The sequence below is a fragment of the Paramisgurnus dabryanus genome, chromosome 11, assembly GCF_030506205.2.
Source record: "Paramisgurnus dabryanus chromosome 11, PD_genome_1.1, whole genome shotgun sequence".
NCBI lineage: Eukaryota > Metazoa > Chordata > Actinopteri > Cypriniformes > Cobitidae > Paramisgurnus > Paramisgurnus dabryanus.
In genome coordinates this window covers 22,349,827-22,377,688 of record NC_133347.1, presented here as the reverse complement: position 1 = coordinate 22,377,688, position 27,862 = coordinate 22,349,827, and the positions used below count along the sequence as shown (strand labels likewise).

The 27,862-nt window shown below is 37.8% G+C and overlaps 1 protein-coding gene and 1 long non-coding RNA gene across 6 annotated transcripts; one reads left to right on the top strand and one right to left on the bottom strand.

Annotated features, from left to right (window-relative positions):
* The first annotated feature begins 596 nt into the window (after positions 1-596).
* Positions 597-27,862, top strand: ggt5a (gamma-glutamyltransferase 5a). Of its 2 annotated transcripts, XM_065260146.2 has the most exons (12): positions 597-931; positions 1,563-1,690; positions 1,779-1,874; positions 2,673-2,862; positions 19,449-19,609; positions 20,191-20,337; positions 21,521-21,651; positions 21,961-22,145; positions 24,297-24,388; positions 26,229-26,341; positions 26,799-26,909; positions 26,989-27,862. In XM_065260146.2, exons 1-12 carry the CDS (start codon positions 765-767, stop codon positions 27,133-27,135), a joined length of 1,668 nt encoding a protein of 555 aa, XP_065116218.2. In that variant the 5' UTR covers positions 597-764; the 3' UTR covers positions 27,136-27,862. The 2 variants fall into 2 exon arrangements, 1 of the variants encoding a protein (XP_065116218.2); XR_012337948.1 differs by lacking the exons at positions 597-931; positions 1,563-1,690; positions 1,779-1,874; ... (6 more) ...; positions 26,799-26,909; positions 26,989-27,862 and adding an exon at positions 10,128-18,542 and having other exon boundaries at positions 19,449-19,587.
* On the bottom strand, positions 3,300-9,506 carry LOC135757612 (uncharacterized). Of its 4 annotated transcripts, none has more exons than XR_012337951.1 (7): positions 8,514-9,506; positions 8,200-8,391; positions 7,581-8,008; positions 7,186-7,273; positions 6,966-7,080; positions 3,872-3,910; positions 3,300-3,777 (listed from the first exon to the last, which is right to left on the bottom strand). It is a non-coding gene; the product is annotated as an uncharacterized lncRNA (long non-coding RNA). The 4 variants fall into 4 exon arrangements; XR_012337950.1 differs by having other exon boundaries at positions 7,581-7,657; XR_012337952.1 differs by having other exon boundaries at positions 7,581-7,657; positions 8,204-8,391.

The following is a 27,862-nucleotide window of genomic DNA, read 5'->3' as shown; positions in this document are numbered from 1 at the left end:
GTAAAAATGTTTACATCAGTGTCAGTGAAAGTCAAAAAGTAAAGTGTGTAAATATATACATCTGGAGGTCAGATTTTTGACCACACATTTCTAGAGCTAAAAAGAGTGTGGTCGAAAAAGTGTGGGTTACACTAAATACTTCTGTATGCCTATATTTGATGTTACAAAATTAATATTTGAAATATTTTGAAAAATGTTTTTTGTGCAAATTCTGACAAAAAAATGCTTTTATTATGTAAAAAACTGATTTAAAAGACATTTCACGATATGTCTTTGACATCTTTTGTACAACCAGGTACCTTGCACTTAAAAAAGAAACAAGAGCGTTAATCATAATTTTTTAAAAATATATATTTTTTTCTTTCTTTCTTTCTTTAAAGATACATTAAACATTATCAAAAACCACTGAACATGACTGAAAAACTTGGCTACAAAGAATGTACTGAAATATGATCCCATCCCCTATAGATTCAGCATCAGGAGTAGATAATTTGTTAAAGATGTGTGGTTGTGGGGTTGTACATTACAACTCCGCTAGGGGTGATTTCTTAAGAAGTGCTTTTCTCAGAGTAAACAGAAGTGCGGCAAAATGACAAAGTACCATATGGAGCGTGTGAATGCACAACACGATCCAATTTAAACACGACATGTACGCTTAATGATGTGTTACATACTGAAAGGGGAGGGCTGTACTGCACTGTACTTTGGGAGTTAAACGATAAACCCAACGATATAGAGTTGTGTCTGCTTTTGGTCGGGTAAAAATGGCTAGACGAAAAGAAAGGGTTTGCTTGTTTATAATCCTGGCGATATGTGTTTTTATCGTAGTTATTGTCATTATTATGCGTGGCTTAAGAGAGCGGTGCTCCGACGGACTTTACAAGCATGCAGCAGTCGCGGCGGATTCAGAGACCTGTTCAAAAATCGGCCGGTGAGTGATGATAATAGTACACTGATATACTCTGTAATGTGTTTAAATGTGCCCTTTTATTTGTAATAAACAGAATGCATGCTTATTATAATACAATTTACTTTAAGTTAGGCTTACAAAAACTTACAAAAGTCTTTGAACTATACTGATTGGTCTTATTTGAACCAATCACTCATCTTCTGGTGTCAAAAGTGAAAACTGAATGATGTGAAATATTAATATTTCTTAAATAGTGTATATAATTAGGTCTGCTGTAATCCAATAGGATAGCTAGGTCGGGTAAATTTCAGGACATGGATGGCTAGAGAGGTGAAACAGCCGGTTGAATGTTCACAGAAACTGTAGGTTAATTAGGTGAAGTATCTTCATAGACTAGTAATCCTCTTGACACCAATCTCTGTCTTCTTCCAACTTTGACTAAAGGGCCCCTTAAAACAAGTAATGTTACATTCCTCAAGATTAACGACTTTTGGCTGAAAACTATTTTTTGGGATGCACCTTAGACATGTCTTTGAAATGTCAATCGTATCCTAAATACAATAATAGAATACAGAAAAAATAAAGTCATTGTACAAAGCCATGAATAATTACTTCCCATTATTAGTCACGCTATCTAATATTTTCCTCCTAGAGATATACTGCAGTCAGGCGGATCAGCGGTAGATGGCGCCATTGCTACTTTGCTGTGCACGTCAATTATAAATCCTCAGAGTATGGGCATTGGTGGAGGATCTATATTCACAATAATGGAGAAAGGAGGTGAGGTTTTCAAGTAAGAAGAAGGACTTTGATGAAGCATTGATTACATAATAAGACTTCTTAATATATCCATGTGTTTGTTCCTCAGGCAAAGTGAGAATCATCAGTTGCAGAGAAACTGTCCCAAAAGTTGTTAAGTCGAACCTTCTTGCAGAATGTTCAGGAACGTTCCAGCCAATGTCAGGTGATGGGGTGTTTAAGTCCTTTATAGTGATGCCAGATGAATAGCAAAACCAGCACTATGGCCAATTAAATCTAATCCAAAATTCTACCCCAATCACCAAAATGCAAAACGTGCCACTCCTATACCTAAAATACATATTTTACAGTCACTGTTATGTATTACAGGCAATTTATCACTCTAAAGTAGTAATCTTAAACACGGTTTGCATAAATAAAAGCCGCCTTAAGATGAAGACAGCAAATTAACAAAAACCTTTTACATGCACAAAAAACACAGATTTGGCAACACTGATTTCTTTCTTTATCCTTGTATTATTCGACATCTGGAAATTGGCAAGATGTACCTACCATGTACCCCTAACGTTAGTTTTTGGTTTTCAGAACGTTAGCCTAATGTTCTCCTAACGTTAGCATAACAGATTTCTGGTAGAAAAGCTTATTGCATCCACTTACGACATTCAAATCCACACATCACTACACCACAAAACACATGTTAACTCTTGTACAAAAGCTGAGATTACTTTCATTGAATCAGGTAATATGCTCTTTTGGCACATTCTCAAATCAAACAGGTTTACAAACATGTACATGAATCATGCTGTCATTAAATTAAAAGGTGGAAAGAAATTCTGGGGAAGTAATTTGGAAAATTATTTTTAATCGTAAATAAGAATGGAAACAATAGAAGTGCTTTAACTAGTTGTTTAGGCTTCAATGCCTTCTTTATATATTGACTTTATATTATGTGCATTTACTCCTCTTTTGCATTCACGCTACTCGCTCCTTTTCCTCTTTGTAGGTGCTCAATGGATTGGCGTTCCCATTGAGATTCGTGGCTATGAGCGAGCTCATAAACTTTATGGACGCCTGCCGTGGGCCAGTTTATTTGAGCCCACTATAAAGATGGCTAGAGAGGGTGTCCCTGTCGGAGATGTGCTCGCCCGATTTCTGCCGGTTCTTTTAAAGGAGAACCCAGAATCACCCCTACGGTAAACATACACTGTAAAAAGTTTATTGTCAAATTAACAGTAACTTACTGGCAACAATTATCCAGTAGTTCCTGTATTTCAAACAACAGTAAAATTACTGTAGAAAGAATGACAGTAGTTTAAAGGATACTGCAAAATGAAGTACAGTATTATACTGTTTTTTGGAAGATCCAACATACAGCATTTTACTGTTATACTGGAAATGTTACTGTTATTTATTTTACAGTATAAAATATATACTACTGTATTTTCCAATTTTACTGTTATTTATTTTACAGTGTAAAATATATACTACTGTATTTTTTTCAATTTTACTGTTATTTATTTTACAGTGTAAACTATATACTACTGTATTTTTTTACAAGATAAACATTTTTTAAGATTAAATTAAATACTGTTATTTTATTGGTTGATGTTAAATATAAAGACAACAACTATATTTTTAAAAGCAGAAAATTTATTGTGCAGTTTTAACTGTATATTTGTAACAATATTAACAAAAATAACAAAAAAATGATTAGATTTTAAACAAAAAGTAAAGAAAAAATAACAAAATCAGTCAGCAATCAATGTATCCAATTGTTGCCATAGTGTAGTTACCCTAAATGAGAAAACCACATCATACAAGCATAATTACAATACAGTTTTTTGTAGGTAGTATGGGTGGTGGTGGCAGGAGTAGGCAACGTCGGTCCTGGAGTGCCGAAATCCTGCAGATTTTATTTCCAACCCTGATTAAACCTCGCCTACCTGTAGTTTTCTGGTGACTCTTCAGATCTAGTTGTTCAGGTGTGTTTGTTTAGAGCTGGAGCAAAACTCTGCAGGACAACGGCACTCCAGGACCGACATTTCCTACACCTGGTGTAGGTGGTGGGGGCGTCATATACAGCAGGGGCGACAGCACTTGTGATAATCCTGTAACAAATGATAAAACAAATTAATAATAAGTCAAAAAATTAACTAATCATCTAAAATGCTTGTTTTTAGCAATAATGTACTTTGAGCTCACCAGTTATAATCTAGAACATGGCCAAGTCTTGAGATCCACCTTGAGAGAACAGAGAAAATATTACGGAGAATGTTACAATAACATTACTGAAAGCTTAAATAACCCAGTCGCAGTGCTGGTTGGTGACTTCTTTTTCAAGGGTGCACGATGCAAAGCTTGTCACCACATGTATTTAGCGCGTCATGTAAACTTATGTGTATCACGCATCATGTCAAAATGCGTGTCTGCTGCAGATGCTTCAAATGGGTTTATTATAAAAGATCTCGCTAAATCTCATGTGTAATCAGAGTTTAATGTTAAGTTAGTGTCTTGCGAGTATTTTGTGAAAGTGAGTGTCATAAAATCATAAACCCTTCTGACGCTTTTACAGCAGGCACGTATTTTCACATAAGGCAAGATGCACATGGTTAACATGACACAACGAACGCATACTTTGACATGATGAGCAACACACATTACACTCTGAACACATATTTTGAATTTGCACCACTTAGGAGAGAAGTCACCAGCCACCACTGCGAAGTAGAATTACATTTTGAATAAATAATATTTAATAGACCACAGGTAGACTATTAAATATTTTTGCACGATTTTACACATTTCAGTGACTAAAACTAGGGCTGTGTTGAAAAAATCGATTCACCGATTCTGAATCGATTTTCATGTTAATTACTAAAGATCGATCCTTAACTCAGAGAATCGATTTAATAATTAATAACTTAAACTTGCCGCGTCATTGAATTCACGCATGCGCGCGAGGTGGAAGGACATTAAAACAACGAACATAGCGGTCAGTAACGTTAAGCAAGCGGTTGTTTTGAAAACTCTAGAAACGCTCAAAGCTGCGATCTATATGTAAAATAATCCACTCATAACAAATGAACGAGTTATTCGTGTTATTTTTATAATAAGCGCCAGTGAATCCACCGCAGGTCTCCAGCAAAACTCTCTCTCTCTCTCTTTCTCTCTCTCCCTCCCTCTGTGCTCATGCAGCCGGTCTCTGACGGGCAGAGGTTTCTTGAGGCGCGCGCAACGGGTCGCCAAATGAAGAGTTCTTCTTGCACATAATGCTAATAGTTGTAACGTTTTCTGAACTTTAAGCAAGCTAAGACAAAACTCATCATATAGCACCCGTCATAATATCTATATCTAGAGCTCCGTCTCTCATATACAGGTATTTATCCTGTCAGTAGGTTTGTGCATATATTTATACCTGTTCATTTTACCTTTATTTTCAATGTAATGTATGCATAAATACAAAATACAATGCATACTATAGCTTCAATAGTCTATAAAATTAATAACTCAATTAAAAACAAGATTCTGTCTATCAAGACTTGCTGTTATCCTCTGGGCATTTTCACTTTAACATTATTTACTTTAAATTGTCCATATTTTAAAACTGTGGTGAGCAGTTAAAAGCTATAGTGAGTGGCAAATAACTGCACATTTTTATAATCCAAAAACAATATAAACTGAAAAACATGTATACATGAAATATACAGTTACCATGAAATAAAATGACTCATTCTGTGGAATAGATTTTTGGTCATTCCGCCCACCCCTATCTGGCACCATTTTGGGCTTTTTTCAAAAACACTTATCTAAATCTCGAAGATCGGATCAGATCGGATCGAATCGAATCGAACAATGATAATCGATTCAAGACCTTGAGAATCGGAATCGAATCGATTCTTGAAATTTGAATCGAAACCCAGCCCTAACTAAAACATGACACAAATATTACCCATAAATAGGGGTGTGCCGGTTTCAGAATTGGTGATGTCGGTTATGACATGAGTCAAATGTGACGGTTCGTAACATAACTGTCGGTGGGGTGTGTTTTGCTCGTTTAAATGCTCGTGGATTGACGGAAAAGTGTCATTTTACCATAAAATCATGAATGTTATGCCAAGTGTGTTTCAAACAGTAATAATGTTGAACAATTTAACAGAAAGCAATGAAATATTTAAAAAACACACTATTGCAAGAAGACTGCTCTGTCACTCTCTGCCCAGCATAAATTAATCCTCTATCTATCATCTATCTTAATAATCTTTAGAGAAACAAATTTGTGCCATGGGCTTTTTATGTCTGTAATTGTGTCTATATATATCTGTCATTACAGAACAGCACAAAAACTATGTGGATTTAAAGCGTATTGAAGAGGTTTTGCTCATAAATGCAGGTAAAAGAAAGTAATGTGAACTTCAGATTGTTATTAAACTGCACACTATGCGCTGCAAACGCAACCGGTGTAAAAGCACAATGGCCACGCGCAGCAAACGCTCTCCACAGACGCACTGCACAGTGCTCACCCGGCGTTTGAATAAACTAGACACTGATTAGCTACTTGCTCTACGTTTCTTTAAAATTAACAGCAAGCAGTGAATGTGCATTCAGGAGAGTTAGTAGGTAAGCATGGGAGGATTTGAACTTGAAAAGCGGAGTGTACTGACGGAAGAGATGATTTGAAAGGTGAGACTTTGTTTAATATGTTTAATCTCAAAAGTAACCGAAAAGTAACCTGGTTTGTCCTGTATGTCAGCACGTTGTCAGTGTTGCTCCGCTCTGTATTTTCACTGCGTGAGAACATGAGGGGGCGTGTAACACAGACTGTTAACAATTGTTTTTAATTAGTATTTTAAAATTCTTTGATAAAAAATGTTTTTAAAAATATTTTAATAACACGGTTTTGGCGGTTATAGAGTTCTAATGACGGTGTTCAACTATAACCGTCGGTCTCACGGTTATATAATGACCGTCACACCCCTACCCATAAATAATAACTGGTGTATGAAATAAATAAATGTGTTAACTATAATAATTATTATCAATAAACACAAAACTAATTCCGTATAGACCATTCCAAACTTAAGACGTTAAATGAACAAATTTACACAAAACTATATACGAACCAATTACCACCAAGTAAGGTTTGTTATGGCAAAACAATTTATAGAAATACGTTGTTTGTACAATTTTAGAAGTGTTATGGACTGTCTTTTGTAGTTACCAAAAATGTTTAACGTTTAGTGTGCAATGATGGGTTTGGACATGCTACACTGAAGGAGACAAAAAAGAGATACAGTACCTCTGTTACCTCCACTTTCAGGATATTGACACCATCCATTCTGATGCTGGCTCCTCACATCAAGGTGGTTTAAAGTGCCATGAAAAATTGTTGTTGGTGTTAGCTTTGCTGAATCCTGTGAAAATAAAATGTACTGAGTAACTAAGAATACAAGTTAAAGAGATGAGTAATAAATTGCATCAAAATCTAAACTCTATTGTTAGCCAAACTCAAAACTTACATTTTCCAGACAAAAGGTAAACTTGCTGTATTCTCAAGATGAAGAAATAAAATGAGCAGTGCAGGGTTTTTCTCCATATCAGAAACACCTGTGTAAACATAAAAATAAAACACAAGTTATTGCCACACTGATTAAAATATACTGTACTAAGTATGGGAGCTGTAAGAGATTAATACACACTCATTAAATACACTCAGCAATTAGTTGCTTACCTATAAATATTAAAATAATTATTGGATAAATTTCATCCTTGTTAATGTGCTCCCAACTGATGTGCTGTTCCAGTTCTGTGCATTTTTCAAGTGTATAGGCAGTTCCTGACCAAACGCTTGACCAGTCCAGTACAGTAAAGAGTAATTGTTCAACATTTCAAATTGGGTATAAAAAAAGTATACCTTTTTGAGCCAGTATGTCCTGTCTTCAGATTAAGATGAAGGTCCTTCCCAAACCACATCTTGATGTCATAAAGAATCTTAAACACATAACATTTCAACAAAATGATTCAGGGCACTTGCACAGTTATACCTGAAAATGAATAGATTTTGTTCTAACTCAGATGATCACATGATATTATCATAAAAACATAATAATAAGTAAGATATTGTTTCTGTCTTAATAGATTGATTGCAGGCTTTGCCTGATGCTAAATGCATGGTAAAAAAATTTTATTAACAGATAATTGAACCACGTAAAAAAATAATAATAATTGAACCACGTGACTTCTCCCGATCATCCGGGACATATGACCATCATGTAATGGCAGCGTATACAAAACAGGGATACAAAGGAAAACGTTGATCATTGGATTAATCCATATCAGGTCCTAGAACACATTTTCAGATCTCATGTCAGCAGAACACTAATACATTTTCACATAAATATTCGCAGATATTACTTAAATCTACAATACATCTTTTTGTATGGATAGTCCTATTATTAGCAGATGAACAAAAGTTATGTGACTGAAAAGAGTAAGGCTTTTATGAAACTACACAATAATAAGTTAGTACTCACCCACTGTTTAAAAGAGCACTGCTGGTCTCAATCCAAGTGAGCACACAAACACACCGCCACGCAAGCACAGGATCTCTTCAGTGCGATGTCCGCTGAAGTGATGATATCCCCGCGATAGACGAAAGGACCAGCATGCAGGCGTAAAACTACCGTAGAAAATTTGTCGTGGACTGTAGCCCAGATTTACATACACTAATAAAGAAGATAAAACATTGTTAAATCTATTATACGTCTTTTCAATACTTCTAGCTTTAGCCGAAAGAACCCTTTAGTGCCAATAAAGTCTCATACCAGATATTGCATATAGCACTTACCAGATAATGATGAAGTGAGTGAAGACAAACACGACGACACAATATCTCGTATAATAGCTCGCTGTCATTTTGTGGTCACAAAATTAATGTTAGCATATACGTATTAATATTCACCCAGCAGATATTAATAAAGAAATAAATACGCGCTAGATGAGCAGAACAGATACGACGACACACCACTGATCTATATAAATGACTGGATTGCGCATGACGTCACACTTGTGAAGCCACCGCGCCGCCATGTTGGTATACCCAAACGTTCTATTAAATCAATGGACGTTATCAGATTTTAATGATAAAACATCACTTTACTCGTCTTCGTTTTTATATGTGAACTTACCCTGTACATTATTACAACACAAACGTCCAAAGCATGTAAATAGTTATTTACTGAAAGTTGTACATTTTGCGTTTTAATCAGTTATTATACATTCATCTTTATTACAGTATCAGATCAGCAGACAGACCGCAGCATATTTAGTATTAATGACAATAAACGTGCTCATTCTGAAATCTAAATAAATAATCATGCTTTGTACCGTATGTGCATGCAATAATTTGCTAGTTTTAAATTATGTTATCTAAACTTACAAGTTACCTAAACTTATTTAGAGAAATAACGCTGACCGTCACAGTGTAGCTGAATGTCAAAAAAACTTTATTTATACCCGTGTCATTAACAAATGCAACAGACACACTCACCTTAACGGTTTTTTATAAATCCATTATCCTTCCCGATTAAAACATAAACATTGCAAATAACACCAGAATTAACAAATAATTAACGTACACATATCCTAAAAATTAACCTTGTGTAACTGATACGCTGTAAAGGGGGTAAATTTTGATCATGATTTTGAATGGAAGTCAATGACGCTCTCTGCCGGTTGGGTATACCAAGATGGCGGCTCGAACTCTGCGCTGGCTTCACGTCACGCCGTTACGTCAAGCGTTCTATGCGCAATCCAGTCATTTATATAGATCAGTGCGACACACACGCGTTCTCCCACTCCCCCTACTGACAGAACTGAGGAGCACATCACGTGACCGACTCGCGCCTGAACCCTCCGCATTTGTTTAATCAAATTCTAAAATTAGCGCTTTTTTAACTAATCGACTGTTATTTGAAGATTATACATATATATATTATCGCCTAAACTAATCTTAAAAATACATTTTGTGACCCAGAGGCAACAATATTAAGAACTGATGGTATGTCTATTGAATTGGCTGGTGATTTCATTAAAGCCTCAGAAAAGGCACCTGATTTATGTTAAAGGAACACACCGAGCATCTGATGTGAAAACAGACATTAAACCAAATATCTCACAAAAAAATTAAGCATTTAAGATATAAATAGACGTTTGTCGTTGTGTTTTGCAGTTGGTTGGTAATACTGTATTCAGAGTAATATTTCCCATAATGCATTGGAAAACTACAGTAGCCTACTGTACAAAGCTTATGCAGTAAAAAACTGTTGAAAATACATTAAAATACTGTGGAAACAACAAATCTATAGTAACAAACTGTAAACAACTTATACAGTAAGAAACTGTCGAGAAAAACAGTAAAAAACTGTGAAAACAACGAAAATTATTTACAGTGTACATGTAACCCAGGTTAATTTCTATATACACATTTGTTCATTTTCTAAGTTTCTTCATTTATTTATTTATTTGTTTAATTATTTATTTATTTTGGGGAAAACATGACAATATGGTGCTTTATAATATAAGAGTATATTTAAATGGAAAGGTACATGTTCAGACATGTTTCTGTGAGAAGGTGTGTTTAGTGTGATAGGATTGGTTAAAACACGGGTTAAACCCGCCTTCTGTCTGATGTGAGTTCGATGATTGGTTTGGACGGGGGTCTGTAAAGGGAGATGGAGAGAGAAAGTGAGGGGGAGAGGATGATGTGATGTTATCAACACGATAATATGTAATGTTTAGTCGAATGAAACTCGTGTAATTTAAGTGTTTAAACACCGTTTTTTTTCCGTGGTGAAGTCAGTGTGACAATCCAACGTAGTCAGCACGACACGGTTTGGAAGAATAACTGTTAGTTTAACGCTGAATTGCCATTACATGGTCGGCGGGGACTTTGATCAAGTTCATCTTTTGCACCGACGCAGTAACGGACATCCTTTGTAATTTAGCGATTGCTATGAACTATCACTATATGGGGTGAGAGCCAGACAGGACCGCCGCTGTGAAGTTCAAACAACGCACATAATTGCAAAGTGTTGGAGTTTCTCGGACGCTGTGGGAAGATCGTAAAGTTTGCCGGTTGAGCACAGATTTCCATACCAATCTAACGGGTGACGCAAAACGCCGACTCCTATCGGATACCATCAGGTACATTCCTTTCTTTTATTTGTGCTCTTATAGAGTGAAGCGGCCAGTGTTGTGTTTTGATCGGCCTCTACGCACACAAGCGACGCTCAGGCCTGCAACGGGGGGTTTGTGTGTTGTGTGTGAGTGTGTGGTATGGTGGGCCCACAATAAGTTTTCTTTACTAAGTAGCATTGTGGTTTATTTATGGTGTTTTAGTGCTTAAACACTGGGGTACAGTTTGTATTGGAGCTTGAAGTTTCGTTTTAGATTTTATGTTGGCTTGACAAAGCCTTTCCTGTTATTTCCATACTGTTCATGTAAAGATATCAATGCTATTGGTATAATTTGTTAATGACCACCGTGTATTTCATGTGAACCCAAAGAAATGTGAAGAAAAGAGAGAGTAATTGCATAACTGTTGATTTGAATTAACCCTTGAAGTGCCTGTATTATAAACAAAAGAGACTGATACACTGCATAGTAAAGTAACTTTTTATTTGTATTTTGTACGCAGTTCCACTTACATTCACTGTGCTTAGTTTTTGTTCATTTATTTTTGGGGTTTAAAATAAACCTGTTGTATATATACATATTTCATTTTGTAAATTGTTATTACTTACCTGATATACTGAAGTAGTCATTTAAAAAGGGGTGCTTTGTGAATAATAGAGTAAAATTTGATAAACAGTTTAGACAGCAAGGGGTCAAAGATCAGAAGTTCACGTCGAGAGACATCAATAACAGAATCCGGGTATTAGCGTCTATAATTGGGAGGGTGAATTTAACTCAATACCTGAAGGGGGCGCTACATAAGTGGGGGCTCGTCCGGGATCCTTGTTTTCTTGCTGGTAAACTGCTGGAACATATGCAATGTACTAGAGAAAGATTTTCATAGTTTCTACTCACCTAGGGCAAGCAATCATGGAAACTGGTGATTCAGTTTGGCAAGCTGAGCTTGATGATTGGTGTCAGCAGGCAGTAATTGATCGAAAACATGCAGTGCTGTTATTGGGAGTGCCTTCAGACATTGAGGTGGCAAGAATTGAAGAGACTGTTCAAACAGTCAAAGTGTTAGGAAGGGTGAGAGTTCGAGATTGTAAAGCAGGGACAAAACCAGGGTTTGTACTTGTGCTATGTGAGTGCAAAGAAGTGATTGATCCTTCCCGCATCCCTGCAGAAGTCATACCTGAAGGAGGCAGGAAACCATGGAAAATGATAGTAGCAGACAGTGATGAATCACCAACTTCTGGGTTTGCTGCGAAGCTATCACAGCTGCTAAAGCAAGAAGGGAAGTCCTTTTCTGATCTTCAAGCTATGTTTACTCCACCCAACCCAAATGCAGGGTCCCCAGAATCGATCATTCGTGCAGTTGGGGAACTGCTGGAAAAGACTGCCAAACCTGTCAGTGATGGAAGTGCATACCGACGCTTAAGGATATTTTCAGGGGCTATCCCTGTTCCGGCGAGTGAAGAGGGGTTGGAGAGCTGGATGGATCAAGCTAGAATGATGGTTGTGGAGTGTGAATGCTCGGAGAAAGAGAAACGCCGACGCATCATTGAAAGCTTAAAGGGTTCAGCTCTAGATGTAGTGAAGGCTGTCAGATTTTCCAACCCAGAGGCAACGTCCCTACAGTATCTTGAAGCTCTGGAGGGTGCTTTTGGAACACCTGAAACAGGCGAAGACTTATATTTCGCTTTCAGGTTGTTAAGGCAGAATGTTGGAGAAGCTCTCTCTGATTTTTTGAAGAGGCAGGAAAAGTCTTTGACTAAAGTGGTGCAAAAAGGTGGACTGCTCGGGAGGAATGTGGACCAAGCAAGAGTCGAGCAGCTAATTCGAGGAGCTGTTGAGTCTGATTTGATGTTGCTTCAGCTAAGGTTGAGAGAAAGGCGTGAAAACCCACCTACTTTTCTAGCTCTCCTTAATGAGATAAGGGAGGCTGAAGAAAGCGAAGCAGCCAGGCAAACTCTGGGGTTCACTACCAAGTCTGCTGCCAAGTTGCGAGAGAAATCATTCAGTTTGGCTGGGGTGAGAGAATTAAAAGCTGAAATTCAAGAGCTCCGTACAAAAGTAATGGACAGACCTACTACAGTACCTGAGTCAGAGGTGGTGTTGGAGTCAAAGCGTTTACCAGGAAGGAGAGGGGGTGACACAGGGGGAGATTCAGAGCTTCAATCATTGAAGAAACAGGTACAAAGACTTGAAGAGCAGTTGTCTTCGCTGAGTGTCAGACAATCTTCACAAGTGACAAGAGATGCACAACCTCTAAAGCAGGCTGATGTTTCTGTTAAAGCTAGATCTGAGAAGACTAAGGAAGATTACTTTTGTTACAAATGTGGGGAGGATGGCCACATTGCCCCGAAGTGCCAAGGTCCTGAGGATTATGCTCGCGTGATACAGAAGCTGGTGCGGTCATTACGGCAAGCCAAAAGTACCAAAATGGACCAAAGTAGCAGTAAGGATGATAAAACCAGTTTTTCACGGAAAAGTCAGACCGTTGTGGTTGAGGAAAATAGTCTTCCTGTAGGGTTAGTAGGTCCAATCCTAACAATCAATATGAAGGTTAATGGGCAGCCCTGTGAAGCCTTACTAGATAGTGGGTCTCAAGTCACTATCATCTTTGAGTCGTGGTACGCTAAATATCTATCCTCTGCACCCATTCAGCCTCTCTCTGGTTTGTCCATTTGGGGTCTTAGCACAGCCAGCTATCCCTACAAAGGATATGTTTTGGTAGATGTTAAATTTCCTGCTTCGGTCATGGGCGTTGAAGAGAATGTTTCTGTCCTTGCACTGATTTGTCCTGATCCTGAAGGTCCCGAACAAGTACCTGTAATCATTGGCACCAATGCAAGTTTTTTCAAACGTCTGATAGGGATCTGCACAGAAGATCATGAAACAGATGTAGCACACATGTTAAGAATTCAACTACACAATCTGGAAGTGACATCACCTATAAAAAGTGTAGGTGAGAAGCCTGTTGATCTACCTGCTGGGAGAGTGAAATGGGCTGGCCCAGGTGCTTGTGTTATTCCCTCTAGGGGAGAAATGTGTGCTGTTTGTACAGTGGAATCGCAAAATCCATTGGAGAAGGACATTTTCCTTGTAGAAACTCCATCGGGGGATGTGTTGCCTGCTGGACTTTTCATTGTTCCAGTCGTACTACATTCTTCTGCTGTGGAGGAGAACAAGTGCAAAGTGTTAATCAAAAATGAGACATGCAAAGATGTAACTATCCCAATCGGGACAGTTGTGGCTCATGTATTCCCTACAGATACAGTGACCGTGGCATCTGACATACAAACAAAGTCTAAATGCATTGATCCAAAGCTGTTTGATTTCAGAAAATCCACCATTCCAAAAGAGTGGGAAGATCGACTTCGGCAGAAATTGTCTGAAAAAGGGAATGTGTTTTCTCTTGAAGAATGGGACGTGGGATTAGCAAGGGATGTCAAACATCGGATCCGGCTAAGTGACCCTAGACCATTTAGAGAACGATCCCGACGTATTGCTCCAGCTGACATTGACGATGTCCGACGACACCTCAAGGACCTGTTGGCGGCGGGGATTATTAAAGAATCCCGAAGCCCTTACGCTTCCCCAATCGTGATTGTCCGTAAAAAGAGTGGAGCAATACGTATGTGTGTGGATTATCGCACATTGAATAGCAGAACTCTGCCAGACCAGTACACTACTCCACGCATTGATGATGCTTTGGACTGTCTCGCTGGAAGCAAGTGGTTCTCCGTCTTAGATCTTCGGAGCGGCTATTGTCAAATAGCCATGGCTGACGAGGATAAGGAGAAAACTGCCTTCATATGTCCCTTGGGATTCTATGAGTTTGAACGAATGCCACAGGGTGTTAGTGGGGCCCCTGCGACATTCCAGAGGCTCATGGAGCGTGCAGTCGGAGACATGCATCTGTTGGAGGTTATAGTGTATCTTGATGATATTATTGTTTTCGGGTCCACCCTAGAAGAACATGAGGAGAGGCTGCTTAAAGTCTTAACACGGTTGGAGGAGTACGGTTTGAAAATCTCACTTGATAAATGCCAACTCTGCATGCCCCAGGTTAAGTATGTGGGCCATATTGTCTCCGCTAATGGTGTTGCTCCTGATCCGGAGAAGATAGAAGCCGTTTCTAAATGGAAGATGCCCACAGATCTGAAGACCTTAAGATCCTTCTTGGGATTTTGTGGGTTTTATCGAAGGTTTGTCAAGAATTACTCCGCAATCGTGCGACCCCTGACTGAACTCACCAAAGGGTATCCTTCGGCTAGAGGAGATGGAAAACGGACAACAGAGGGGAAGTACTTTAAAGAGTCAGAGCCATTTGGTGAGCGGTGGAATGAAGACTGTACTGAGGCCTTCAAAACCATAATATACTGTCTCACTCATGCACCTGTCCTGGCCTTTGCTGACCCTACGAGGGCTTATGTTCTACATGTGGATGCAAGCTTGAATGGCTTAGGGGCAGTACTGAACCAAGAGTATCCTGAAGGGCTCCGCCCAGTTGCATATGCCAGCAGGAAACTAAGTACAACTGAACAGAGATATCCTACTCATCAGCTTGAGTTTTTGGCATTGAAGTGGGCGGTAGTCGACAAATTTCATGATTATCTTTATGGAGTGAAATTTGTAGTAAGAACTGACAATAACCCGCTAACTTATGTGCTCACTACAGCAAAGTTGAATGCCACAGGACATCGCTGGCTGGCTGCTTTATCCACATATGACTTTAGTGTTCAGTATAAGCCAGGACGTCATAATATAGACGCTGATGTGCTGTCTCGCTATCCTTTGTCAGAGGAGTCACCTGTTGAATGGATGGAAATACCCCAATCAGGAGTAAAAGCAATCTGTCAAAGAGTAGCAAGCGACAAAAATGAGGAACATGTCGCCAGATTGGTTGATCAATTGGGTGCTGATGCAAGTATGGTTCCGCCCATTTATGCTTGCCTTACACAGTTAGAATCAGGGAATTTGAAACAGCTGACTTGTGGTGAACTTCAGATTGCTCAAGACAATGATCCAGTCATTGGGCCTGTGAAGCTAGCTGTGGAAAAAGGACAAGTACTTACCTCTGGCACAAGTTCCAACCCACGGGTGACTTTATTGCAGAGACAGGGCTCCAAGTTGATCATCCAAGATAAGCTACTGTACAGAGTGTCCAGCAATTCCTGTAGTGAAGAGAAAAAACAACTTGTGTTACCTCAACAGTTCCATCAACAAGTAATGTACTCTCTACATGATGATGCAGGACACTTAGGCATCGAACGAACTACAGAGCTTGTTAAGGATAGGTTTTACTGGCCTCAAATGACTTCTGAGATTGAGACATATATCAAGAACTGTGGAAGATGCATAGCCAGAAAGTCTTTGCCAGGGAAACGCGCTCCTTTAAATAACATCACAAGTAATGGGCCTATGGAATTGATTTGTATTGATTTTTTGTCAATAGAGCCAGATTCCAAAGGAGTAGCTAATGTCCTGGTCATCACTGACCATTTCACGCGCTATGCTCAAGCTTACCCGACAAAAGATCAGAAAGCAGCAACGGTTGCAAAAATCCTCTGGGAGAAGTTCTTTGTGTATTACGGGTTGCCAGCTCGTATACATTCGGACCAAGGGAGAGATTTTGAAAGTAGGCTGATAAAAGAACTCTTGGGAATGCTAGGGATAAAAAAATCAAGAACGACACCTTACCACCCTCAGGGAGACCCACAGCCGGAGCGATTTAATAGAACGTTGCTTTCCATGCTGGGCACTTTGGATTCTACTAAAAAACACAACTGGAGTCAGTATATCAGCAAACTAGTGCATGCATACAATTGCACTAAAAACGAGGCTACAGGGTACTCACCCTACTTCCTTTTATTTGGGAGAGAAGCCCGTTTGCCAATTGATGTGTGTTTTGGCACTACTCCAGTCAGGGAACGAGGACAGACATACCAGAAGTATGTAGAGGATTTGAAAACAGATCTTCAGAAAGCCTATAACCTTGCTTCTGAAACTGCACTGAAGAGTCATCAGAGGAATAAACGCCTCTATGATCAAAAGGTGAGATTTCAAGATATAAGGCCTGGTGACCGTGTGCTAATTCGAAATCTGAGTTTCACTGGTAAACACAAATTGGAGGATAAGTGGAATTCAGCTCCTTATATTGTTCTTGAAAAGCTTAACAATTTGCCAGTGTACAAACTCAAACCTGAAGAAGGGATAGGTGGACTCAGGACAATGCACAGGGATCATCTTTTACCAGTTGGAGAATTAGTAAGGATGTCAAAACCTGTAAGTAGCCCAGAAGTTTCTCAAAGACCAAAGACCAGGTCTAGAGCTGCAAAAGAGCACAAAGGACTATCGGGGAAGAAAAGACCACTAGACAGTCCTGAAGCAGTGGATGATTCTTCAGAGAGTGATGAGGAAAGACATGAGTACTACTCTTCAGACTGGTCTGGACAGTGGACACCGTTAACTCCTGATTTTCATCATAGTTTTGAGGTCAACAAGGATGAAGTAACTGCTCAAACCGACAGTGAATCTCAACCTTCAGGAGAAGATGAAGTTGTGGAGGAAACCTGTGAAAACGGTGATTCTAGATTAGGAGAAGAGGAAAGTTTTGGAATGGAAGAACACAGCTCAGGAAGTGCTTCAGACTTGGATCCTGAACCCATGGAACAACGTCCTAAAAGAGAGCGGAAACCTGTGTCTAAGTTAAGCTATGATGAACTAGGCAAGCCCAGTGACCGAACTGTGACAGTTGTGCACAGAGGAATAGTTATCTATCTGACAGATTCCTCCGAAATTGAACTTTGCTCCTCAGAAAGAGATCAACATTTATCTAAGTGTGTAAGATGTTCTAGAATAAGTTCAAGTTCTAAGAATAGCCTAATCATTCATATGTAAAAGTAGTATACTCATGGGGACATGAGAATTTCAGAAGGGGGAGAATGTAACCCAGGTTAATTTCTATATACACATTTGTTCATTTTCTAAGTTTCTTCATTTATTTATTTATTTGTTTAATTATTTATTTATTTTGGGGAAAACATGACAATATGGTGCTTTATAATATAAGAGTATATTTAAATGGAAAGGTACATGTTCAGACATGTTTCTGTGAGAAGGTGTGTTTAGTGTGATAGGATTGGTTAAAACACGGGTTAAACCCGCCTTCTGTCTGATGTGAGTTCGATGATTGGTTTGGACGGGGGTCTGTAAAGGGAGATGGAGAGAGAAAGTGAGGGGGAGAGGATGATGTGATGTTATCAACACGATAATATGTAATGTTTAGTCGAATGAAACTCGTGTAATTTAAGTGTTTAAACACCGTTTTTTTTCCGTGGTGAAGTCAGTGTGACAATCCAACGTAGTCAGCACGACACGGTTTGGAAGAATAACTGTTAGTTTAACGCTGAATTGCCATTACATGGTCGGCGGGGACTTTGATCAAGTTCATCTTTTGCACCGACGCAGTAACGGACATCCTTTGTAATTTAGCGATTGCTATGAACTATCACTATATGGGGTGAGAGCCAGACAGGACCGCCGCTGTGAAGTTCAAACAACGCACATAATTGCAAAGTGTTGGAGTTTCTCGGACGCTGTGGGAAGATCGTAAAGTTTGCCGGTTGAGCACAGATTTCCATACCAATCTAACGGGTGACGCAAAACGCCGACTCCTATCGGATACCATCAGGTACATTCCTTTCTTTTATTTGTGCTCTTATAGAGTGAAGCGGCCAGTGTTGTGTTTTGATCGGCCTCTACGCACACAAGCGACGCTCAGGCCTGCAACGGGGGGTTTGTGTGTTGTGTGTGAGTGTGTGGTATGGTGGGCCCACAATAAGTTTTCTTTACTAAGTAGCATTGTGGTTTATTTATGGTGTTTTAGTGCTTAAACACTGGGGTACAGTTTGTATTGGAGCTTGAAGTTTCGTTTTAGATTTTATGTTGGCTTGACAAAGCCTTTCCTGTTATTTCCATACTGTTCATGTAAAGATATCAATGCTATTGGTATAATTTGTTAATGACCACCGTGTATTTCATGTGAACCCAAAGAAATGTGAAGAAAAGAGAGAGTAATTGCATAACTGTTGATTTGAATTAACCCTTGAAGTGCCTGTATTATAAACAAAAGAGACTGATACACTGCATAGTAAAGTAACTTTTTATTTGTATTTTGTACGCAGTTCCACTTACATTCACTGTGCTTAGTTTTTGTTCATTTATTTTTGGGGTTTAAAATAAACCTGTTGTATATATACATATTTCATTTTGTAAATTGTTATTACTTACCTGATATACTGAAGTAGTCATTTAAAAAGGGGTGCTTTGTGAATAATAGAGTAAAATTTGATAAACAGTTTAGACAGCAAGGGGTCAAAGATCAGAAGTTCACGTCGAGAGACATCAATAACAGAATCCGGGTATTAGCGTCTATAATTGGGAGGGTGAATTTAACTCAATACCTGAAGGGGGCGCTACATACATTACCACATTCAGAATATATTCAATGTTCAATTTGACATTACAAGCTCCTTTAAAAATGAAATCTGAATATTGTGAAAAATGATATTTTCTGTATTTGCTTGTTTTCCTATAGGCAGTTATTCCAAAATGAACAAGGGAAACTGTTAGAAAAGGGAGACATTGTCAGATTTGAGAAACTAGCAGATACTTATGAGACTATTGCAAAACATGGAGCAGATGCTTTCTATGCTGGAGACACTGGAAAAGACTTAGTGAGTGATATACAAGCAGCAGGTATTTAGAAATGTATTCCTTTGTGGTTGTTATGCTAATAAATATAAATTAATTCTGTATGTTAGACAACATCTTATTAAGGTTGATGATTTGAAATGTATGTCAGGTCCTAATATTGTAGGGGAGAACCGGGCCGGAAGTAACGTGGGACGAAAGTAATAAATCAATTTTGTCAGAGCCCTGACTACATTTGCATTCCAAACTATGACAACATCTTTAGCACGCAACCCTTTACATAGCTGACAAATATCACATTATTTCATCACCGTTTTGCACGCGTAGGTCCAGAAAGCAGTTTTTAACCATAGGTAAATTCCTAAAGAATTTTTTCTTAAAACGCTTTGTGTTTCATGTCATTTCAACTTGCTTCATGTGTTACAATACTGATCAATCATCACTTAGTATTGAGAGACCACACTTGTGAGTCATTGACCACAGCAAAAATATATCTCTGTCTATAACATAGCTTTTCAGTTTTTCTGAAAAATTGTATGTTCGCCTGAGTTCTCTCCTATATACCTAGATTTCTTGGTATTTTACATTTTATTTACAACAAATTTGTGTTGTGTTGTGTGCCTAAGGTGGGACAATTTCTATGGAGGACTTGAAGTCTTCCAAGGTGTACGAATCAGATGCCCGGGAAGTCACTTTAGGACATTATGACATGTACTTCCCGCCTCCACCAGCAGGGGGTGCTATACTTAGCTTCATACTCAACATCATGCTAGGTAGGTAACAAATGTACCAATTTATTATGCTTTATTAAAGAGCACATATTGTCCGATTCACGTTTTAAAATTTCCTTTGGTGTGTAAGTGTGTATTAGTACATGTTAACAGTATGCAAAAGGTACAATCCCCAAATAAACGATGACGCAAGTTATCGTCTCCAACGTAAATTGCTTTTCTTGGACAACAACAAACACACAGATTGTAGGCAACAGTTTACTTCCTGGGATTGGTGATGTAGACAAGATCGACATTATCATAATTCCTCCCGCTTCGGATTTACAGCCTGTAAGTTAACTCCTGTTAGCATTTTTTAAACATGGTAAGGAGTGTCACATTTCCGTCTGATATCAGAGGTATTCAGGCCAATCACAATGTACAGATTAGCTGGCCAATCCGGGACACATGGCTTTTCAAATCCATGCGTTTCAGGAAGAAAGTGAAATCTGGAGCTACAAAAATGTACGATATGTGGAAAATAAATGTGTTTTTTAACCATAAACCATAAAACGCAAAGACATTGTAATAACCAAATACACAAAATAACGTTGTTTTTTTAGCAGTGAAATAGATGCACTTTAATGGTGCACACTGCATACTCAAGGCAAGCTTCACTATAACTATTGCGAATACTAAGGGTTACGAAATTTAAAGTCGAAGTATTACACTTAATCCTATTTCTTTACCTAAATAAGGAGTTTTCAAAAATGTTTGTCAGCTGAACCCCCTTGACCTAACATTTATTTAATAAGTACCCCATGAGATTTTGTAAATATTTTAATAATTGCACATTTGCATTGTTTTACTTAAAAAAAAAAAACATTTATTTTTCATGCATTTTAAAGTTTTTATAAGGAGTATTTAACAATGTTTTCTGCTATTGGACCTTTTTATGGTATTTTTCCACATAAAACATATCTGTCCATTTTTCATGAGTTCTCAGTTTTCTTATTGTTGTGTAATTGTCACATTACATTCAAATTAAACACATAAAATATATATTTTTGTTGGCAAGGTTTATTTATTTATATTCTATAATTTATACATTTATTTATAATTGTAAAATATAATTTTTTTATCAACTCAAAACGTTTGCGAACCCCAGTTTATGAATCCCTGACCAAGATGATGATAAAATGAGTTTCTAAACTGTTACACTAATTCATTTTTCTGTTCTTTTCAGGTTATAACCTAAGCCCAGAATCTCTGCGAGGAAAAGAAAACATTTTAACATACCACCGTTATGTAGAAACCTGTAAATTTGCCAACGGACTCAAAAAGTTCATAAAAGATCCCAACTTTTCTTCACAAACGGTACGCATTGCATGAAGAAAGTAACTTGTTTTAGATGAACTTTGTACTGTTGTAAGTAAAATAGACATGATGCCATACATCAGGCTTTGCTTCGGTAACTCACCAGAAACATTACAGTCATTAACCTCTCTGCAGTCACTGGTGTAATCTGCTATAATGACTTAAGTGCTATGTTCAGGGGATCATTACAGCAGACATTGGAGTACAGCACAGCACAGTAGCGCATTGACGCTGGTTACCCACTGGTATAGTCACACATAAAGTGATGCATTAGATAATTAACCCAGTCTTCCTCTTTAACTTGAATAGGAAGCGGTCGAGATTACTCAGAAGCATTTTGCTGACAAAGTGAGAGCAAAAATCAACCCTGACCGCACTCATGATATCAGCTACTACAACGTGACTCCATTCCTAGATTCACACGGCACGACTCATGTGTCTGTGCTGGCTGAAGATGGTATGGCCGTGTCTGTGACCAGCACTATTAACTACATGTATGTGGTTTTATCTTTCACTTTACTTAAGACATGTTTTATAGCAACTCAAGTACCAGTAGTTTGTCTGATGATGCATTTGTTACACTAGCGATGTAGATTATTGCATTGCATGGTTTTAGTATTTGAACACTGCTATTGATTGTCAGGTAATATAAGCATAAGTGAATTCACATTCATTTCAATCTTTGACATGACCTTCTCAGTCAATATAGATACGTACATCAAGGTTATATTATCACTGAATGTTCTTTACAGTATGTAGGAGGATTTATGTAGAAAACACAAAAAATGTATAGCTGTGATGAAAAGATTAAAGGTCCCGTTCTTCCTGTGTTTTAGAAGATTGTGTTTACAGTGCGCAATATAACATCTGTTCATGTTTCACGTGTAAAAAGCATGGTATTTTTTCCACACAATTTACTTATCTCAATAGCGCTGTTCATGGGTGAAGTGTGTGTAAGGCTGGGGAAGGCTTAACCTTCCCCTGGCCACAGTCTGAGTGATAAGTGAATAAGATTCGAATCGCTGTAAATGTTTTCCACGCATATCACTATCTGAAAGGCAGCTGTTTCTGCTGCTTTTACATGAAAATACTGCTCACAACAGTTTTCTCTTTCCCAAAATCCAAACAGCGGCCGTTTCTCAAACAGAAGACTGCATCCTATGCAGGCTGCATACGTCACCAAGCCTGGTTTATTTCAGTTAACTGAGCATTGCATTCGCAAGTCATAAGCACATTACATCAATTTACGATTAATTAAGTATAATAGTAAACTTTATAATTGATAATATTCTGAAATAAGACTGTCTTTATATCTATGCAGCCTGCATATGCGAGGATTCAGCCCTCCGTTTGAGAAGCGGCCAACGAGAAATCGTGGCTGTCATCAGCAACAGATCAGCTGTGGGAATACTGTGTTTTATTTTTTTATATTCTTTCATAGACAAGGCTATACAATTAATAAATTATCGTGTTTTAAAATCTAATTGTGATTACGTTATTTAACATTTAATTAAAATTAAATCTTATTAAATTCATATTGTTATGACGAATATCCGGTACGCGCTTAAAACAACGCGGGGTAATGATAGTAGGTTAATATTAGCTTTTGCAGGCAGCCAACATTTTAAGCATTTTACAAACTTGGACTTAATTGCGTACTGGCTGCCAACACTATGCCTGCTTTATTGTAAAAGTAGCATTAGTTTCTGAACGTATAGCTTTTTTAAATAAATGTATGGGGAGCGTTTATGCTTGGAGGTGCAGACTGTTGCTATGGCAGGTGGCACCTTCGAGGTTTTGGGGAAAAACTATTTAAATTTGGTTTTGCATTTTAAGTTTGATTCTGTAGGACAGTCCACGTGTTTACGTCTTAAATGTGAAAGCACCCGTGAATTGTTTTTAAAGCGCTGCACAAAATGCGAGGATACCTGAAAGAAAGCTGTAATGCATGCTCCACCTCCCGGCCTTTCTGACTGGTATACTGTTCGATGTTTAAAGCGCGGCACTGCAAAACTCGAGCACCAATCACATCAATCTAGCTCGTGTTTATAAATAAAAACAATTAAATTAATGCGAAGTGGAATAAAAACTGCATGAATCCTCCTTAGCCTCCCTGGAAAAACAGGCTGATGTATTCCTTGTTCTATGAAGTCCCTCCTTCAGAAATACATGAGGAGTTATGATTGTGTAGTTTGTTTAGTGTGTTGTTGTGATTCGACCGCAGCTTAGCTTAGCAGAGCCGTTTGAGCCAAAGCTGGCCACTGACATATTCCTGTGGGTGGAGTTTAGTTAAAAACTCTTGCTTTGACGTCATTCAACCGGGAAGTAGAGGGTTGTAGTCCAAATCGGCCATTCGCTGTAGGCTTTGAAAGAGGAATTCTGTTAAAGAAAATATATCGCCTGGCAGTGAACTTTGAGCTTTATCATTTTACAGGTATTATTTATGCTTTAACAGCAACATTACACACTAACTAAAGTTTGAAAAATGGGATCAGGAAGAACGTGACCTTTAACTTTTATCTATTTTATATAGCAAAAGATGATAGTATTTTGTGAAAGAAAATGTTAGTATTGCTTCTGGTCTACCCTACAGCTTGGTAACAACATCTGGGATTGTCCAAAGTGATTTGTTTCTCTCTCCTCAGATTTGGATCCAGAGTTTTCTCACCCAAAACAGGCATCCTCCTCAACAATGAACTCGTGGACTTCTGTGGAAAATCAGATCAAATGTATCCTGGTAATAACTCACAAAACAATATAAGAATGACATTTTGTGTCAGCCAGTGGACATATTGTACTTAAAGGGATAGTTCACAAATTTTTTTTTTCATGATTTACTAACCCTCATGTTAACCCCTAATGTCGCTCTTTGTTCTTTGGAATGCAAATGCAGATTTTTTTATTTTTTCTAAGTGTTGCCTCTTTTCCAGTGCACATTCTCTGTATTTGAACCACTGATAAATGACTGAATTGTACATAAAACGCTTAACATAACAATGAGAAGTGAAGCCACCGCAGAGTTAGAGCATTGCATTCAAAATCATGATCTAAAGTCACTCGGTTTACAGCGTATCAGTCATACAAGATACATTTTTAGGATATGTGTATGTAAATTAATTGTTACTTCTAATGTTATTTGCAATGTTTATGTTTTAATCGGGCAGGATAAGGGATTTATAGAAAGCATTAAGGTGGATTCTGTTGTAATGACAAAGGTGTAAATTAAGTTTTACGACATTAAGAGCACAGTCAGCGTTATTTCTCTAAATAAGTTGTAAAATAGAGAAAACTTATATTCTATGGCTTTTATAAGCATACCAGCATCGAAATAGGGTTTGTTTGTATATTGATAAAATGTTAGTTATCCATGGTTTAAAATGTTTCAAAATACATGCCATCAACATTGTATAACGCATTTTACTGTAGTAACAAAAACAATACTGTATAACATAACATAATTACAAAACCAGCTAATTATTGCACGCACATACGGTACTTAAAGCATGATTATTTATTTAGATTTCATTAAAAATGCATTGCTGCGTTCTGATCTAATGAAGATGAATGTATAACTCACTGTTTAAAAAGTCAAATGTACAACTTTAAATAAATAACTATGTATATGCTTAGGACGTTTGCGTTGTAATAATCTACAGTAAGACTTCAGATATAAAAACCGAGACTGGTTAAGTAGTGTTTTATCAAGATCTGATAGCATCCTATTCATTACCAATGTGGCAGCCCTGTGGCTTCACAATTGTCATGTCATGTGCAACCCAGTCATTTATATAGATCGTTGATCTAAATTCTTTTTTTATGAAGTTTAAGGATGTTTACTTTTAAATAATGTGTAACAACAGTGATATACACAACAAAAAAAATTGTAGAGGAGTAAACGTCTTCAGGTCAGGATACTTCAAATATATGACACAAGTCAAGTGGATTAATTATTAAAAGCTCCATTATGTGGATCTTTAGCGGCATCTAGTGGTGAGATTGTGCATTGCAACCAAAAGCTGAGTCCACAGTTCAAAACTCATAGAGAAGCTACGGTAGCCGCCACAGGACAAACATGTCGTTGTCTGTAACAACATAGTGACTAAACATGCTATATAGAGCAGTTTGTCCGTTTAGGGCTACTGTAGAAACATGGCAGCACAAAATGGCGACTTCCGTGTAAGGGGACCCTGCGGTTTTTGTAGATAAAACAACTCAATCTAAAGTAATAAAAACAATACAGTTAATTATGCAACATACACCACTGATAATATAGTTATGTTTATTATATTGCATTTCTGTCAAGAGATCCTTCTAAAAGTTATACAATGCACCTTTAACAGTTTAACAGGGGTTTTCTAATTATTATGGGAGCGCATGGTGACCAAGGTAGTTGATGGTGACCCCCCAAAAAACTCTTTAAAAAAAAATCTGCATTTGGTTTCTGAAGAACAACAAAAGAAATCAGGGTGAGTAATGATAAAGTTTTAACTTTTGGGTGAACTATCCCTTTAAAAAGGGACACGTATCATTAAAGGCTATGTTATGTGTGTGTATGTGTGTGTGTGTCTGATATAAAGGGGAGCAGCCACCTTCCTCCATGTCTCCAGTAATCCTATATTCCCCATCTGAGAAGCACACAGTGGTCATAGGGGCATCAGGGGGAGGCATGATAACAACTGGTCTGGCACTGGTGAGTAAAACCTGCACTTTAAGTTAAAATTGACAAAATTATATTTGAATCACAGTCTTCCAAAAAAATTGTCCAACCTCTTACTTAAAGGTGCACTGTGTAACTTTTTTAGAAGGATTTCTTGACAGAAATAATGCAATATAATATACATAACTATATTAACAGTGGTGTATAAAGACCTTACATAATGAACTCTATGGTTTTTATTACCTTAGAATGAGCCCTTTTCCCTTACATAAAAGTCATCGCCATGTTTCTGCAGTGGCAGCTACTGTAGCTTCTCATTGCATTTCAAAATTGAAGTTGGTTGCTATTTGCAATCTTACCACTAGATGCCGCTAAAACGCCCACATTACACTTTTAAATCAGGCTGTAGATTGCAATTTTGATTGATGCTGCTAATAGTGCAGGAACCAGACACTTTGACATATTGAATATGTTTTAAACTCTGATCCAGACCCTTATGAACTTCCTGTGGTTTGGCAAGAACCTTGAAGATTCAATCGCTGCCCCTGTGGTGTTTGTGGACTCCAAAAACGTTCTCAACTTTGAGCCCTCCTTTGACAAGGTAAATAGATTAAACTGTACTCTGCGTCTAAATAGCAAGTGAATTTCTTTGAACTGCTCCCATTTCTTTTCTACCCTAGGAAGTCGTAGAGGCACTTAACAAGACTGGACACAAGCTTAAATTCCCACAGATATTTTATAATGTGGTTAATGCAGTATCAAAGGAAAACAACTGCATTGAGGCCGTATCTGACTTAAGGAAAATGGGAAAAGCTGCAGGCTACTGACCTGAAGTGCAGCTGGAGACTCATATACTCCGCTTGATCCATCTATAGTACTCAATGTTTGGAGTATGTGATGTTTGAATAAGTACAATGCAAGCATTATTTTTGGTGATTTACTGTTTTCATAAAATCATCTTACATAATGCAAAGAACATTCTGTGGAAACCTTGATATCTTTAATATTGACTGAGTAAGGTCATAACAACAATTGAAGTAAATGATTGAGAGACTTTAGCCTGGATTACACAGACAGAGTCACAAATGATATACTTCCCATACAGATCACATACATTTGACATAGTGTAAAATTTGAATGGAAGTACTCACACACATGTATATACTGTATATGTAGTACTGTCTATATATAAAGTAGGCAAATGTTAGTTTTTTAAGAGTTTGCAACAGTGCTTATAGGGAGAAATTAAAACATACTTGAAAGCAGTGTTTGAGTTTTTACACTCGCCATATTGTCTGGGTAATTTTAATTTTTGTGCAGTCCAGCTGAGCAGACTAAGTTGTCATTTTTTTTAAGCTGTGACAGTGACAGTAATATCTGCCTCCAATGTTTATCCTCAGCAGGTATAATAATAAGATAATTTCTTTCCTAAATTTTGTTGTTATAGCAGAGCTAGAAGACATGAAGCAGCCTTTATACGAGTAACAATAAATGTTTTACAACACTTCGAGTCTCATTTTTGTGGGTCTGGTTTTCACAGATTATAAAATTGCA